The 16,906-nt window shown below is 46.0% G+C and overlaps 1 protein-coding gene across 2 annotated transcripts in view; it reads left to right on the top strand.

Moving 5' to 3' along the window:
* The window catches only part of LOC112251134 (pre-mRNA 3'-end-processing factor FIP1-like), a 42,208-nt gene extending 27,586 nt beyond the window's left edge, over positions 1 to 14,622 (top strand). Inside the window, exons 11-12 of one of the 2 annotated variants that reach the window (XR_002953617.1) lie at positions 864 to 912; positions 14,570 to 14,588. Coding sequence is in view for 1 of the 2 variants with exons in the window: in XM_024421898.2 (XP_024277666.1) it covers positions 864 to 912; positions 14,570 to 14,576 (56 nt within the window). In the remaining variant the exon portion in view is untranslated. Of the gene's footprint in view, positions 1 to 863; positions 913 to 14,569 lie in introns of both variants that reach the window. The other variant, XM_024421898.2, reaches the window with a different exon arrangement.
* The last annotated feature ends 2,284 nt before the right edge of the window (positions 14,623 to 16,906 follow it).

The following is a 16,906-nucleotide window of genomic DNA, read 5'->3' on the forward strand; positions in this document are numbered from 1 at the left end:
TTTCTTCAGCAGGGACAGGGAAGATGGTTAAAATTGATGGGAAGATGGATGGAGCCAAATACAGGACCATTCTGGAAGAAAACCTGATGGAGTCTGCAAAAGACCTGAGACTGGGACGGAGATTTATCTTCCAACAAGACAATGATCCAAAACATAAAGCAAAATCTACAATGGAATGGTTCAAAAATAAACATATCCAGGTGTTAGAATGGCCAAGTCAAAGTCCAGACCTGAATCCAATCGAGAATCTGTGGAAAGAACTGAAACTGCTGTTCACAAATGCTCTCCATCCAACCTCACTGAGCTCGAGCTCGAGCTGTTTTGCAAGGAGGAATGGGAAAAAATTTCAGTCTCTCGATGTGCAAAACTGATAGAGACATACCCCAAGCGACTTACAGCTGTAATCGCAGCAAAAGGTGGCGCTACAAAGTATTAACTTAAGGGGGCTGAATAATTTTGCACGCCCAATTTTTCCGTTTTTGATTTGTTAAAAAAGTTTGAAATATCCAATAAATGTCGTTCCACTTCATGATTGTGTCCCACTTGTTGTTGATTCTTCACAAAAAAATACAGTTTTATATCTTTATGTTTGAAGCCTGAAATGTGGCAAAAGGTCGCAAAGTTCAAGGGGGCCGAATACTTTCGCAAGACACTGTAATTGTTGCATGGTCTAATTAAATCACGTAATCAATCAAACATTAGGTAATCGATTTGAAAAAATAGCATGTCACATAATTTAATCAGTCAGAGACACGACAGCAATGATTACCTATCCACAACCCGGAAAACACATTTTCTATTATCTGTTTATTGCACAGTAATCACGACTTGATGACTGACAGACAATGTCCTCTTTTCTGCAGGCTACCCTCCTGGAGCACCCCCGCCCTCTCTGATCCCTACCTTAGACAGGTGAGTTTCTGTTCCGTTCTGTCCTCTGTGTGTGTATGTCTGTCTGTCTACAGAATGTTGGAGTTCTGACTGTCTGTACAGGATGCGCTACAGGGGCAGTAGGAGTAGAAGCAGGAGAGGGAGTAAAGACACGGACAGAGAGAGAGAAGAGCGAGACCACTGCTACTCCACAACCAGGCAAGACATAGTGAAAAAGATAGGGTAGAAAGATACAAATCAGGAGATTGTTGTACGTAGAGAGATTATTGACAGTACAGTTTAAGTGATAGACAGCTACAGAGGTAGGATCTTAATTTGATACCTCTTTTATTGCTGAGAATTTGTGTGCACCACAGGAAATGTAGATGAGCTTTGTGATTTACATAAATTACCTGAAAACCCACGCTAACACATGGTTATATTAACAGTATTGAACCTTTCATGTAGCCTATTTTGGGCCAGCTAATAGCCTTATCACAGCTCAGGCAACATAATAGACGGGTTGGTGGGGTTGGCTTAGACTGTGAACAACGTGTAAACTATATTTCGTCTCCATAAATATATTTGCACAATGAGCACTTGTTGTCTCTCATACAGCATTACATTTGTTGGTTAGCTAGCTTGAGAATTTTTGACATATTAGCATAGACATGACATCAATCAAAACACCTCAGAATAAGACATGGTATCAATTGATTCAACGAGCTGAAACGACCCACCTACAATTCCCAACATGGCAGCTTTTTTGTCATGGTTGCTAGCTATCTGACCGTTCAGATCATAACAATGAACGCCTTCCGGCCACATTGATGCACACACATCATTTTCGTGACGTTGTCAGCCAACCCGTATATGGACTAAACGTTCAAATCCTGTTGCTGCAGGATTATTCTACTGTGACAATATACACTGAGTTTACAACACATTAATAACACCTTCCTAATATTCAGTTGCACTCCCTCCTTTTTTTTAATCCTCAGAACAGCCTCAATTTGTCAGGGCATGGACTCTAAAAGGTATCGAAAGCATTCTACATGGATTGCTGGCCCAATGCTTCCCATAGTTGTGTCAAGTTGACTGGATATTTTTTGGTTGGTGGACCATTCTTGATACACATGGGAAACTGTTGTCGTGTTGTTGACTATCATTAATTGTGAAAACTGTTTCTTATCAAGTCATTTCTCTGTCATTTAATTACGCGATTAAACTAATCATTTAACTTTAATTAACCAGGATTCGGGGCACCGCAGGAATATGTTGTTTATAGAGTTTCAATTCCCAAATATAACTCTTCAGATATTTTCATATCTTATCGAGTACAGTCTTGTATTAATGTATTATTATTACCTCATCAGTCATATTCTTGATACGTCACAAACCCTTGGATATCTGCACAAACCCTAGCCTAAATCATGAATCAGTGACATACAAATTGGTTCAATTATTTATTTACTAACTAACTAAACAAATCACATAAATACATAAATAAACAATATAGTTATTGGTTACTAACACAATGCATTGATAAGTCCCTAGTGGGCTAAACCAGTATGACGGCTTGGTAGACAAGGGAAAGGGGTGGGATGGATAAAGAGTGGGAAAGACAAAATGGATTCCCTACACACAGTTGATAATTATATTAATTGAAATGCTAATCATTTGCACATGAATGGCCGCTCATTCTAAAATAATTGCCATATTTATGCCCGTATGTCGTTGTTGTCTTCTATATTGGAATCGCCTGTCCATCTGCTGGAGAGTCAGTTCATCAGAGAGTCTCTGGTTAACTTCCCCAGAAGTCACAATGTCTTTCATGGTTGTAGCTTTCTCAGCGACTCTGGATAGTGTCTGTTGTAATGGATACATCAGGCGTACAGATGGTTGTTGCATAGAATAGATGCATAATTTCCAGCTGCAGACTGGTAATTCTACATCTAGGATTTGTTCTTATTCTGTAGTGATCGATAGTCTCAGAGTTGAACAATTTTCGGCCGTGTAACCAACACTACACACTGTCTGGTCTCCTGGGCCTATAGAGTGGTAGCCATTTCAATGTGGGGACTCCGTCCCGGTTTGTAGATTTCTTAACAATTCCAACATGTAGCGACAGCTCCATATTTTCTGGTCTAATGTAAATTTATTCAGGAATGGGTTTTATACACTTCTGAGAAAAGGGCGGTCCATGATGCCGACGTAATGTCTCACGTGGGCGTGGCTACTGATTTGGTTAAAGCTTCATATGGAAACCCATACTCTCATTTAGAAGGCTAACATCACATTTAATCTTTTCACAAATAGTTTCATATGTACTCATATACGTTTCACAACATTTAGATAGATGTAAACACCATAATTGAGAAGTGGACACAACCAAAGTCACATTAATGTCTGTTTCCTCTCCGTCATAAGATCACCAAATGAAACAAACTCGATGACTGTCCCTTAAGTGTCCACGGACCACTCCCACACTCTCAAAAATATTGTTTACTTATTCAAACTTTTGATGTCCAAGGGTCTCTCTGTGTTCCACAGTTTACATTCCAACTTGAACACTACAGAGCATAGAGGCAGCGTATTTTACGACCGCCATAAAACAGCCGACTTCCCGCTCAACCCCTCTACGAGAGAGAGTACGCTGTAGAGCAAACCCACTGTAACCTGATCCTTCAGATCGTCACAGGAGAGTTATGACACTGTTGACCGTGAAAAACCCACCAGCGTTGCAGTTCTTGACACATTCAAACCGGCGAGCTTGGCACCTATCACCATACCCCGTTCAAAGGAACTTAAAAAAAGTTAAAATCCTTAAGGGGATCATAGCTTAAAAATCCTTAAGGGGATCATAGCTTTCACCTTGACTCACCTGGTCAGTCGATGTCATGTTGTTCTTAATGTTTTGTACACTCAGTGTAGGTCAAATTAAGATCCTAAATCGGTAGCATTGATTGACTGACAGGGATAAACGTTGAGTAGAAATAAAGAGTTGAGGTAAGTATTGTCTGGAGTAATGTGTCCAGCCTGTCCACAGACAGAGGGAACATTTTAATACTTATTTGGCTCCTTTTTTAAAAATGTACTGACGCCAGGCACCGTTCATTGTGCTCCATCCCTGACCTTGTAGTTGGATGAGTGGCCAAATAAGGCTGTTAAACCAGGAGAGTAGTCTCCTGTTTGTGACTGGAATCTCCTGTTTATCAGTTACTATCCAACGCATCCCTCCGTCCCTCCCTTGTTCCCACTCCCTCCTTAACAAAACATTGCCGAAGTCACAACCTCTCTGCATATTCCCACCACAGCTCAGCTTGGATTTAAACCACTTAAATCACCACAGGGCCGCGTTCTGCTGCAGGCCCAGGCTCTCTGGAGGTTCCTACATGGGCTAATTGCATCGTTGCCTTTTATTCTGTTGCTTTATTTATTTTGGATGGTGGATCTATCTACCCACTGTGGATTTAGTGATTTCTCTTTCTTCTTATCTCTTTTTTCTTAGTCTGTCTCTCCTGCTTCCTGGCTGTCTGTTTTTCAGTCTTTCTCTTCTTCTAAATAAAAATGTTCCCCTTTCCCCTAATTTGCTGTATCTATCTGTGTCTGAATTCAATCACCACTCACCAGTTTCCAGTCTAAAGGATGGTTCCTCTCACATCTCTGTCCTCTGCCAAATCGTCTCATCCTTCAAGGGCTTTCCGTTTGTCTGAACTCTGCCAGCCATCTCTACTCGCATTTATGAATAATTTCCTCTTTTACCATTACTTCAAACGTCTCTCTTTGATCCACACACACACACACACACACACACACACACACACACACACACACACACACACACACACACACACACACACACACACACACACACACACACACACACACAGTGGGGCAAAAAAGTATTTAGTCAGCCACCAATTGTGCAAGTTCTCCCACTTAAAAAGATGAGAGAGGCCTGTAATTTACATCATAGGTACACCAACTATGACAGACAAAATTAGAAGAAAAGAAATCCAGAAAATCACATTGTAGGATTTTTTATGAATTTATTTGCAAATTATGGTGGAAAATAAGTATTTGGTCAATAACAAAAGTTTATCTCAATACTTTGGTATATACCCTTTGTTGGCAATGACAGAGGTCAAATGTTTTCTGTAAGTCTTCACAAGATTTTCACACATTGTTGCTGGTATTTTGGCCCATTCCTCCATGCAGATCTCCTCTAGAGCAGTGATGTTTGGGGGCTGTTGATGGGCAACACAGACTTTCAACTCCCTCCAAAGATTTTCTATGGGGTTGAGATCTGGAGACTGGCTAGGCCACTCCAGGACCTTGAAATGCTTCTTACGAAGCCACTCCTTAGTTGCCCGGGCGGTGTGTTTGGGATCATTGTCATGCTGAAAGACCCAGCCACGTTTCATCTTCGATGCCCTTGCTGTTGGAAGGAGGTTTTCACTCAAAATCTCACAATACATGGCCCCATTCATTCTTTCCTTTACACGGATCAGTCGTCCTGGTCCCTTTGCAGAAAAACAGCCCCAAAGCATGATGTTTCCACCCCCATGCTTCACAGTCGGTATGGTGTTCTTTGGATGCAACTCAGCATTCTTTGTCCTCTAAGCACGACGAGTTGAGTTTTTACCAAAAAGTTATATTTTGATTTCATCTGACCATATGACATTCTCCCAATCTTCTTCTGGATCATTTTGACCCCACGGGGTGAGATCTTGCGTGGAGCCCCAGATCGAGGGAGATTATTAGTGGTCTTGTATGTCTTCCATTTCCTAATAATTGCTCCCACAGTTGATTTCTTCAAACCAAGCTGCTTACCTATTGCAGATTCAGTCTTCCCAGCCTGGTGCAGGTCTACAATTTGTGTTTCTGGTGTCCTTTGACAGCTCTTTGGTCTTGGCCATAGTGGAGTTTGGAGTGTGACTGTTTGAGGTTGTGGACAGGTGTCTTTTATACTGATAACAAGTTCAAACAGGTGCCATTAATACAGGTAACGAGTGGGTGACAGAGGAGCCTCTTAAAGAAGTTGTTACAGGTCTGTGAGAGCCAGAAATCTTGCTTGTTTGTAGGTGACCAAATAATTATTTTCCACCATAATTTGCAAATAAATTCATTAAAAATCCTACAATGTGATTTTCTGGAGAATTTTTTTCTCATTTTGTTTGTCATAGTTGAAGTGTACCTATGATGAAAATTACAGGCTTCTCTCATATTTTTAAGTGGGAGAACTTGCACAATTGGTGGCTGACTAAATACTTTTTTGCCCCACTGTATATATACTCACTCCTGACTTTAATATTGTGTGGAATATTAGGAACGGCAGGTAGTTCTGGCATGGTCCTGAGCTTTTCTCCTTCAGCCAGTGACTTTGAGGCCCAGGGAGAGGATCAGACCACACTTCACTCCTCTCAGACGATGGGATTCCCTCAAAACTCCTCAGCATTCTTCAGTACTTCCACACCAACATGCAAGGCACCATCCAGTTTGACGGGTCCACTTCAGACCCCTTCAAAATCTGTGGCGGAGTTAAGCATGGATGTGTGCTGGCACCCACCTTGTTTCAGGATATTATTTTCCCTCATCCTCTGGCACGCCTTTGGAACATGTACTGATGGAGTTTACCTACATACAAGAATGGATAGGAAACTATTCCATCTTGCTCGCTTAAAAGCTAAAACAACAAACAAAGCTAAAACAAAAAGGACATTCTTTTTGCAGACTACGATTGGATGGACATCGGACAAATTCCGAAGGACATTCCCTATGCAGAATTGACTTCTGGAAGGAGACCAACAGGCTGCTCACAGCTGCGCTATATAGATGTCTGCAAGCAAGACCTCAAGTCCTTTTTCATCAACATTGATATCTAGGAAGATGCCCTCCAGGACCGTCTCCACTGGCAGCAGGCACTTCGCAACGGGCTGCTGACAAGCAAAACAACCCTGGCTCAACACCGAGAAGCAAAGACAAAAGAACATCAGGTCACCACCACAACATCTACAACATCCGGGCCGGTCTACAAATGTGGCAACTGTGGCCGAGTCTGCCTCGCACAGAATGGACTTCACAGCCACAGCAGATGCTGCGCTAAGACCTAACCCCTCAAGGCACAATAAATCTATGGTCTCCCGAGACTGTAACGCTGACGATGTTGATCCCACACACTGAGCCCTACTTCTCTCTCTTCTCTAATGGCCATGGAACCCCAATTGGTCCTCTCTGTTTCATTCCTCCTCCTTCGGACTCATCAGCCACAGAGGAATGTGCCTTCTCACTCCGTGTTTCTGTACTGCACTCTGTTTTGTACTCCTCTATGACAGTCCGCCTCTAAAGGCACTACAGTTCCTGCATACTGTAGATTGAGTTTGAATTAATTAATGTTTTATGGTGATTATATGCTGGGGCCAAAGGCAGAGTGGTGTGTGGCAGTCCTAAGCACTGATTAACCATTAAAAACTGTCCACAGTAATGATCCCCAGCTGTAAGGGCCACAGCCAACTCATCCTGCATATATCCATTCACAAATAGACCCATCCATCAGCCTTCTACCACTGGTCCTCATTTACAAGTCGTTCCACAGAGAGAAGCTGGCCAGGCCTGAAAGAGGGAACAGGCGGGAGGTTGGGCACCATCTCTGCCAGAGTATTTATAGATCTGTGTGTTTGAACACACACCTGGTGGGAAGCAGTCCTCTTGGACAGGCCTCGAACACCCACTTCACCTTCAGCCTGTACTGAAGTTTTTAGTTGGAACTAAGCGGGCATGGCGCCAGGCCGTGGCGGTGTGGATGGGCAGAGAACCCTGCCAATATCAGTAATACACTCCCGCCTCCATATCCCTGGTTGGCAGGCATGTGCTGCGCCTTGACAACGAGCCAGTCACATCAAACAGGAGGGAAATGGAACTCCTTGAGTTTATTCTCCTTTCTTGTATCGCACATTAAAATGAATGACTTCCTGCGTTGTGTGTTCTGACTGCCAAAGGCTGACTGGCTACTCTCAGTCCAATTGTTAGACTCTATTTGTTCTAAATTTATCTATGAAGTGAATGTTTGCCTCAAGTTTTCCATATGTGTTGTAGAATGTGTGAGTGAGCCAATATTCGGCCACGTGTGGTGTCAACCAGAGGTTTGAGGGGTGAACTGAACATAAGGTCTACGTGGCCTATTAGACCATTAGACAACAAAATCCTAGACCAACTCCAGCTATCAAGGACCACCACAATCCTGTTTTTAATTTCCCATGGAACGTTCAATTGTATACTGTAGCAGTTATTCTGCTGTTATGTCCATCCAGGTTTAAAATAGATACAGTACTGAATTATCAAAAGATGAAGATGAAAAGTCTAATCAGAGGCACATGAACATAAATGTGTTCCTCCTAGAGTGGACTGGGTGTTGCTCTGGTTTGTGTGGTTGTTTGTGTGTAGATGTGTGTGTGTGATTATGATATGTGACCTTCTCCCTACCAGTGGATGCTCTGGAGGCTATGATGGTCGCTTAGCTCCACCGTACCCCACCTTCCCTTCAGGTAGCCTCTCCTAGAGTACAGAGAGTGGAAATTATAGAGGATTTCACATTCACATCTAGCAGTGTGAATCCTGGCTTAGGAAGGCCACCAAAAATTCTGAGATTTCCATACCCAATTCTTTGTTCTCCAAACACGACGAGTTGAGTTTTTACCAAAAGTTATATTTTGGTTTCATCTGACCATATGACATTCTCCCAATCTTCTCCTGGATCATCCAAATGCTCTCTAGCAAACTTCAGACGGGCCTGGACATGTATTGGCTTAAGCAGGGGGACATTTGCTAAATTGTAATTACTTCACTACTATGGCCTATTTATTGCCTTACCTCCTCACGCCATTTGCACACACTGTATATAGACTTTCTTTTTTTCTGTTGTGTTATTGACTACGCTTCTTTATTCCATGTGTAACTCTGTGTTGTTGTTTGTGTCGCACTGCTTTGCTTTATCTTTGTCAGGTCGCAGTTGTAAATGAGAACTTGTTCTCAACTGGCTTACCTGGTTAAATAAAGGTGAAATATATATATATATATTTTTTTTATATAAAATAGAGTTGGGAAAGAGAAGGAACTATTACAAATGATATTTCATCAAATGATATTGACCTTTAACTCAACTGTGTAATACAGATATTTTCACAACCTCAACAACACTAATGGCAATGATGTAAAGGTCAATGTGTTGCCAGTGATGCCTCTGGCGCTATGTGTTATAACGAGACATTAGGAGGTTACTTCAGTGGAATAACCCACACTCAGTCATTCACACTATTTCCTGCTTTGTAACGGTTTTCTAGTGGTGATGAAAGAGAGTCGGACCAAACTGCAGCGTGTCGATTGCGATCCATGTTTAATATAACAAAGAAACACGAACTTACAAAAAACAATAAACGAAACCGAAACAGCCTATCTGGTGCAAACTAACAACGAGTACACATAGGACACTAAGGACAATCACCCACGACAAACTCAAAGAATATGGCTGCCTAAATATGGTTCCCAATCAGAGACAACGATAAGCACCTGCCTCTGATTGAGAACCACTCCAGACAGCCATAGACCTTGCTAGACAACCCACTAAGCTACAATCCCAATACCACCACCAAAACCCCAAGACAAACACACCACAATTACAAAAACCCCATGCCACACCCTGGCCTGACCAAATACATAAAGATAAACACAAAATACTTTGACCAGGGCGTGACAGAACCCCCTAAGGTGCGGACTCCCGAACGCACCTCAAAACAATAGGGAGGGTCCGGGTGGGCGTCTGTCCATGGTGGCGGCTCCGGCGCGGGGACGTGGACCCCACTCCTTTAATGTCTTAGTCCCCTCTCCCTTCGTCCCTGGATAGTCCACCCTGCCGCCGACCATGGCCTAGTAGTCCTCACCCAGAACCCCACTGGACTGAGGAACAGATCGGGACTGAAGGACAGCTCGGGACCGAGGCAGCTCGGGACTGAGGGGAAGCTCGGGAGTGAGAGAAAGCTCAGGAGAGAGAAAGCTCAGGAGTGAGAGAAAGCTCAGGAGTGAGAGGAAGCTCAGGAGTGAGAGGAAGCTCAGGAGTGAGAGGAAGCTCAGGAGTGAGAGGAAGCTCAGGAGTGAGAGGAAGCTCAGGAGTGAGAGGAAGCTCAGGCAGGTAGATAGATCTACCAGCTCCTGGCTGGCTGGTGGTTTCAGCAGATCCTGGCTGACTGGCAGATCCTGGCTGACTGGCAGATCTGGAAGAGTCTGGTTGACTGGCAGATCTGGAAGAGTCTGGTTGACTGGCAGATCTGGAAGAGTCTGGTTGACTGGCAGATCTGGAAGAGTCTGGTTGACTGGCAGATCTGGAAGAGTCTGGTTGACTGGCAGATCTGGAAGAGTCTGGTTGACTGGCAGATCTGGAAGAGTCTGGCTGACTGGCAGATCTGGAAGAGTCTGGCAGACTGGCGATGCTGGGCAGACCGGCGGCGCCGGGCAGACTGGCGGCGCCGGGCAGACTGGCGGCGCCGGGCAGACTGGCGACGCTGGGCAGACTGGCGACGCTGGGCAGACTGGCGGTGCTGGGCAGACTGACGACGCTGGGCAGACTGACGACGCTGGGCAGACTGGCGGTGCTGGGCAGACTGGCGATGCTGGGCAGACTGGCGATGCTGGGCAGACTGGCGATGCTGGGCAGACTGGCGATGCTGGGCAGACTGATGGCGCTGGGCAGACTGGCGATGCTGGGCAGACTGGGGGCACTGGCGGCGCTGGGCAGACTGGCGGCACTAGCTGCTCCATATAGGCTGACAGCTCTGGCGGCTTCTTACAGACTGACCGCTCTGGCGGCTCCGTGCTGACTGGCAGCTCCTTGCAGACTGGCAGCTCCTTGCAGACTGGCAGCTTCTTACAGACTGACAGCTCCGTGCAGACTGACAGCTCCGTGCAGACTGACAGCTCCGTGCAGACTGGCTGCTCCATGCAGACTGGCTGCTCCATGCAGACTGACAGCTCTGGCTGCTTCATGCAGACTGACAGCTCTGGCTGCTCCATGTAGACTGGCTGCTTCATGCAGACTGGCAGCTCGGGCTGCTTCATGTAGACTGACAGCTCTGGCTGCTCCATGCGGACTGACAGCTCTGGCTGCTCCATGCAGACTGACAGCTCTGACTGCTCCATGCAGACTGACAGCTCTGACTGCTCCATGCAGACTGACAGCTCTGACTGCTCCATGCAGACTGACAGCTCTGGCTGCTTCATGCAGACTGGCAGCTCTGGCTGCGCTGAACAGGCGGGAGACTCCTGCAGCGCTGTGTCGGAGGAAGGCTCTGGCTGCGCTAAACAGGCGGAAGACTCCGGCAGCGCTGGAGATGAGGAAAGCTCTAACATTAGATAGGCGTGAGACTCCGGCAGCGCAGGAGAGGAGAAAGGCTCTGGCTGCGCTAAACAGGCGGGAGGCTCCGGCAGCGCTGTAGAGGAGGAAGGCTCTGGCTGCGCTGAACAGGCGGGAGGCTCCGGCAGCGCTGTAGAGGAGAAAGGCTCTGGCTGCGCTGAACAGGCGGGAGGCTCCGGCAGCGCTGTAGAGGAGGAAGGCTCTGGCTGCGTTAAACAGGCGGGAGACTCCAGCAGCGCAGGAGAGGAGAAAAGCGCTGGCTGCGCTGAACAGGCGAGGCACACTGAAGGCCTGGTGCGTGGTGCTGGAACTGGTGGTACTGGATCGAGGACACGCACAGGAAGCCTGGTGCGGGGAGCTGCTACCGGAGGGCTGGGGTGTGGAGGTGGTACTGGATAGACCGGACCGTGCAGGCGCACTGGAGCTCTTGAGCACCGAGCCTGCCCAACCTTACCTGGCTCGATGCCCACTCTAGCCCGGCCGATACGAGGAGCTGGAATATACCGAACCGGGCTGTGCACCCGCACTGGAGACACCGTGCGCTCCACAGCATAACACGGTGCCTGCCCGGTCTCTCCAGCCCCGGTAAGCACAGGGAGTTTGCAGGTCTCCTACCTGGCATAGCCATACTCCCTGTAAGCCCCCCAAGAAATTTTTGGGGCTGACTCTCGGGCTTCCATCCGCTCTGCCGTGCTAGCTCCTCATAATGCCGCCTCTCTGCTTTTGCTGCCTCCAGCTCGGCTTTGGGGCGACAATAATCTCCAGGCTCATTCCAGGGTCCTTTACCGTCCAATTCCTCCTCCCATGTCCATAACTCCAGGTGGTGCAACCTCTCCCACTGTAGCTGCTGCTGCTCCTGCTGCTGCTGCCTCTGTTGCCTCTTCTCCTGTTGCTCCTTTGGGCGGCTACACTCCCCTGGTTTAGCCCAGGGTCCTCTCCCGTCGAAGATCTCCTCCCATGACCAGAAATCCTTGGTGAGCATCTCCTTTTCGGCTGCTCCTGCCTGTTGACACGCCGCTTGGTCCGTTGGTGGTGGGTGATTCTGTAACGGTTTTCTAGTGGTGATGAAAGAGAGTCGGACCAAACTGCAGCGTGTCGATTGCGATCCATGTTTAATATAACAAAGAAACACGAACTTACAAAAAACAATAAACGAAACCGAAACAGCCTATCTGGTGCAAACTAACAACGAGTACACATAGGACACTAAGGACAATCACCCACGACAAACTCAAAGAATATGGCTGCCTAAATATGGTTCCCAATCAGAGACAACGATAAGCACCTGCCTCTGATTGAGAACCACTCCAGACAGCCATAGACCTTGCTAGACAACCCACTAAGCTACAATCCCAATACCACCACCAAAACCCCAAGACAAACACACCACAATTACAAAACCCCATGCCACACCCTGGCCTGACCAAATACATAAAGATAAACACAAAATACTTTGACCAGGGCGTGACATGCTTTCTCTGACATTTTTCCCATCTTGGAAAATGAGGATATTTCTTTCATAAGAAAATTGGCCAAAACATCTTGAGCTGTGTTTTAGGTGTAAGGGAAGGGTCTGAGATGTTTTGCCATTTTGAAAAATACTCAGAAGTCTGCTAAATAATTTGAACACAACTTTGATTTGTTCCCTTTCCCTCCTACAGTGGGCTCAGCTACCTGTTCTAAATATGCTGTTTGAGTTAGATTGGGGTGTTTGTGCCTCTGCTGTGTGTCCTAAATATGCTGTTTGAAAGATGTTGATGAAAATGTGTTATGATGAAGCACTACCCTCTGAAGTTACATTGTTAATTTATTGAGCTTTCATTGTTAAGTTAAAGTTAAAATGGCTCATAAAGCTGTCCTCACTGCATAATGACTTCAAGATAAGTTTGTCATTTTTTTTCTCCAAATTTTTATTGGAAGCTGAACACTCATGTGTAGGTGAATAATAGAATCAGCTGACTGGCTCGCCCTTTTGCCCCTCCTCAGGTGTGTATCCTCCTCCTCTCTCTACACTTTACTCTTTTCCCCCTCTCTGTCTCATGTTTTCTCCTTAGTAAACACTTAATTCTTCACTCTCTCTCTGTCCTCCCTATGGGCCCCTCTCTCTCATCCTCTCACCACACACTCCATTGACTCCACTGTGGGGCAGTGCAGAGTGCAGACAGGTCTGAGCTGATCCAGTCCTGCCAGCTGTAATACTGTAGGCTGCTGGGTGCTGAAGTACTGTATGTGCTGGTCCATTTTACCAGTCTGGCCTGGCATTCCCTCACACATGTACAGCAGGCAGAGCGAAAGCGACAGCAGAGGAGGGAGCGAGAGAAGGGAAATCAGAGAGGAGAAGGAAAGAGGACAGAATGGACAGGAGAGGAACACTGTCTGCAGTCCTCCAGACTAGAGGGTTGTCAGGTGCTAGTGTTGGGGAAGTGGAGGGGAGATGCAGGGGTGTTGTACTGGCTCTGACACTGCGGTAGGAGTTGGGTAGTGGGTGGAACCCCTGGTTGTCTGCTCTAGATCTGCTGCCGCCACTGGGGGCAGAATAGAGCTGGGAAAGAGAAGGAACTATAACAAACACAGGCTGTCTGGTGTTGAGGGGCCAGCAAGAGGAATGGGTAGAGATGGAGAGATCACAACACATTCAGTCAGTGAAGGAGCTGCAGAGAGCAATATAGAGAAAGTTATATTCTTTCAACCAAATGTCCCAGTGTTTTCCAGTCCAGTAGATCTGTGCAGAGTCTCTGCTGCTCTCTTATAGATGAGCCCCATCTGTCTTCTCTGTACTGGAGCTCTCTGCTGATGACCAGCTGGTGACAAGCACCCATGTGATACAAGCACATGTGCCATGCACAAACACACACCGTTCAGTACACACACAGTAGGGCTCACACACACCGTACACACTTGAGTGGGTTGAGTCACTGACGTGATCTTCCTGTCTGGGTTGGCGCCCCCCCCTTGGGTTGTGCCGTGGCGGAGATCTTTGTGGGCTATACTCGGCCTTGTCTCAGGATGGTAAGTTGGTGGTTGACGCTATCCCTCTAGTGGTGTGGTGGCTGTGCTTTGGCAAAGTGGGTGGGGTTATATCCTTCCTGTTTGGCCCTATCCGGGGGTATCATCGGATGGGGCCACAGTGTCTCCTGACCCCTCCTGTCTCAGCCTCCAGTATTTATGCTGCAGTAGTTTGTGTCAGGGGGCTATGGTCAGTTTGTTATATCTGGAGTACTTCTCCTGTTTTATCCGGTGTCCTGTGTGAATTTAAGTATGCTCTCTCTAATTATCTCTTTCTATCTCTCGGAGGACCTGAGCCCTAGGACCATGCCTCAGGACTACCTGGCCTGATGACTCCTTGCTGCCCCCAGTCCTCCTGGCCGTGCTGCTGCTCCAGTTTCAACTGTTCTGCCTGCGTCTATGGAACCCTGACCTGTTCATCGGACGTGCTACCTGTCCCAGACCTGCTGTTTTCAACTCTAGAGACAGCAGGAGCGGTAGAGATACTCCTAATGATCGGCTATGAAAAGCCAACTGACATTTACTCCTGAGGTGCTGGCCTGTTGCACCCTCGACAACTACTGTGATTATTATTATTTGACCATGCTGGTAATTTATGAACATTTGAACATTTTGGCCATGTTCTGTTATAATCTCTACCCGGCACAGCCAGAAGAGGACTGGCCACCCCTGATAGCCTGGTTCCTCTCTAGGTTTCTTCCTAGGTTTTTGCCTTTCTGGGGAGTTTTTCCCAGCCCCCATGCTTCTACACCTGCACTTTGAGATATCAGCTGATGTAAGAAGGGCTATAGAAATCAATTTGATTTGATTAGGGCTCACACACACCGTACAGTACACACACAGTAGGGTGCTCACACACACTGTACACACACAGTAGGGCTGGGATGATACCAGTATCGCATTATTTCTTCCATGGCAAAAATGAAAACACAAAGCAGATATCATGGCACAGATGCAGACACAGGAGGCAGATGGTTGGAGTATTACAATGTTTATTAATCCAAAGGAGTAGGCAAGAGAATAGTCGTGGACAGGCTAATACCAATGGGTACCGAAGGGCAGGCAGAATCAAGGTCAGGGCAGGCAGGATGATCAGGCAGGCACAAAAGCAGTCCAGAGCCAGGCAGGGGTCAGAACCGGAAGGATTATAAAAAGAGAATAGGAAAGGAGTACGGGAAAAACACGCTGGTTGACTTGACTAAACATGCAAGACGAACTGGCACAGAGAGACAGGAAACACAGGGATAAATACACTGGGGAAAATAAGCGACACCTGGAGGGGGTGGAGACAATCACAGGAACAGGTGAAACAGATCAGGGTGTGACAGCAGACTAAACTCTTTTTTTTTAATGCTGTATGTAAACTATTGTGTGCTATAGCTTTAAAAAATACAACAATTTGACTCTGGAGGACAAAATAATGATGTTTGTTTCCAACATTAGGGCTGTTTTCCTAAAGAAGTTAAATCTGCGTCATATTTTGTTTCCTTGCCATGATACTAACACGTTTCGCGATACTGGTATCGTCCCGGCCCTAACGCACACACACACATCCTACATTTCCACAGCACACTCAGGTTGACCAGTAGCTAGATGTGTCATTAATTCATATAAACTCGGACAAATGCCAAGTATGACACACATACGGCCTCTTGCCTCTTACTCACACTCCTCCTCATGCCCACAATATCATGCAGCTTATCAACCTACACATTCACACTCTCCCTCCTACACACACTATGACTATGTTCTTCTTAATCTAGTGTCTCTCTGTCTCAACTCTTTGCTGCAGTGGGTCGTGCTGAGGATCATATTGGGGACAGCTGTGTTCCAGGTTATATGAGGGAAGTGGGACATATGGGCAGCTGTGATGTAACCACAGGAGGAGAGGAGGAAGTCAGGGAGGGAGGGACAGCCATGTTTGTGACAGGCCCACTGGGACAGACAGACAGATCTGGCACTGTGGTTCTGTTCTGGTCCTCATGGAGATCTCTGGTTTACCTGTCTCTCTCCCAGGATGTTAATACCTCCAGGGTGTTGGGGTGTGTGCGCACTAGGGTTGAATATTTTCCAAGTATTTTACAAATGTTCCAGCCTGAGATTATATCACTTTTCTCCCAGGTAATTCGGTGTGTCATTCAAAAGCATATACATATGTCTGGATTTGATTAGGGCTTTGATCAGCATGAACATTCAGACCTGATGCTACCTGAGCCTAATGAGCCATATATTAAGTACATTTTAGGAGCCCTACATTAACAACATTTAATGAGCCCAAGCCCCAAATAGCTCAAATGATTGTGTCGTTATCCAATACATATATGATATAGGCTACTGCACATTATGCACATCATAAAAACTTAAAACCCCATAGATGTAGCTAGATATATGATCTCTTGGGTAAATAAATTAAACTAGCTCCAGTAAGCTTTGTTTTTTTTAGTGTGAACTGTATTACTGTACTGTGTTGTTTTATATTGACTGGAATAACATCATGATAGAGCAGAAGAGAACATGCGTTTCTAGTGCAGCACATGCACACAATTTGATTTGAATTTTTAAATATAATAGGCCCTATTTGTATAATTAGTAGGCTGATGTATATACACCTTTCATAATATTTCC

Source organism: Oncorhynchus tshawytscha, linkage group LG05 (genome assembly GCF_018296145.1).
Source record: "Oncorhynchus tshawytscha isolate Ot180627B linkage group LG05, Otsh_v2.0, whole genome shotgun sequence".
Classification (NCBI taxonomy): Eukaryota; Metazoa; Chordata; class Actinopteri; order Salmoniformes; family Salmonidae; genus Oncorhynchus; species Oncorhynchus tshawytscha.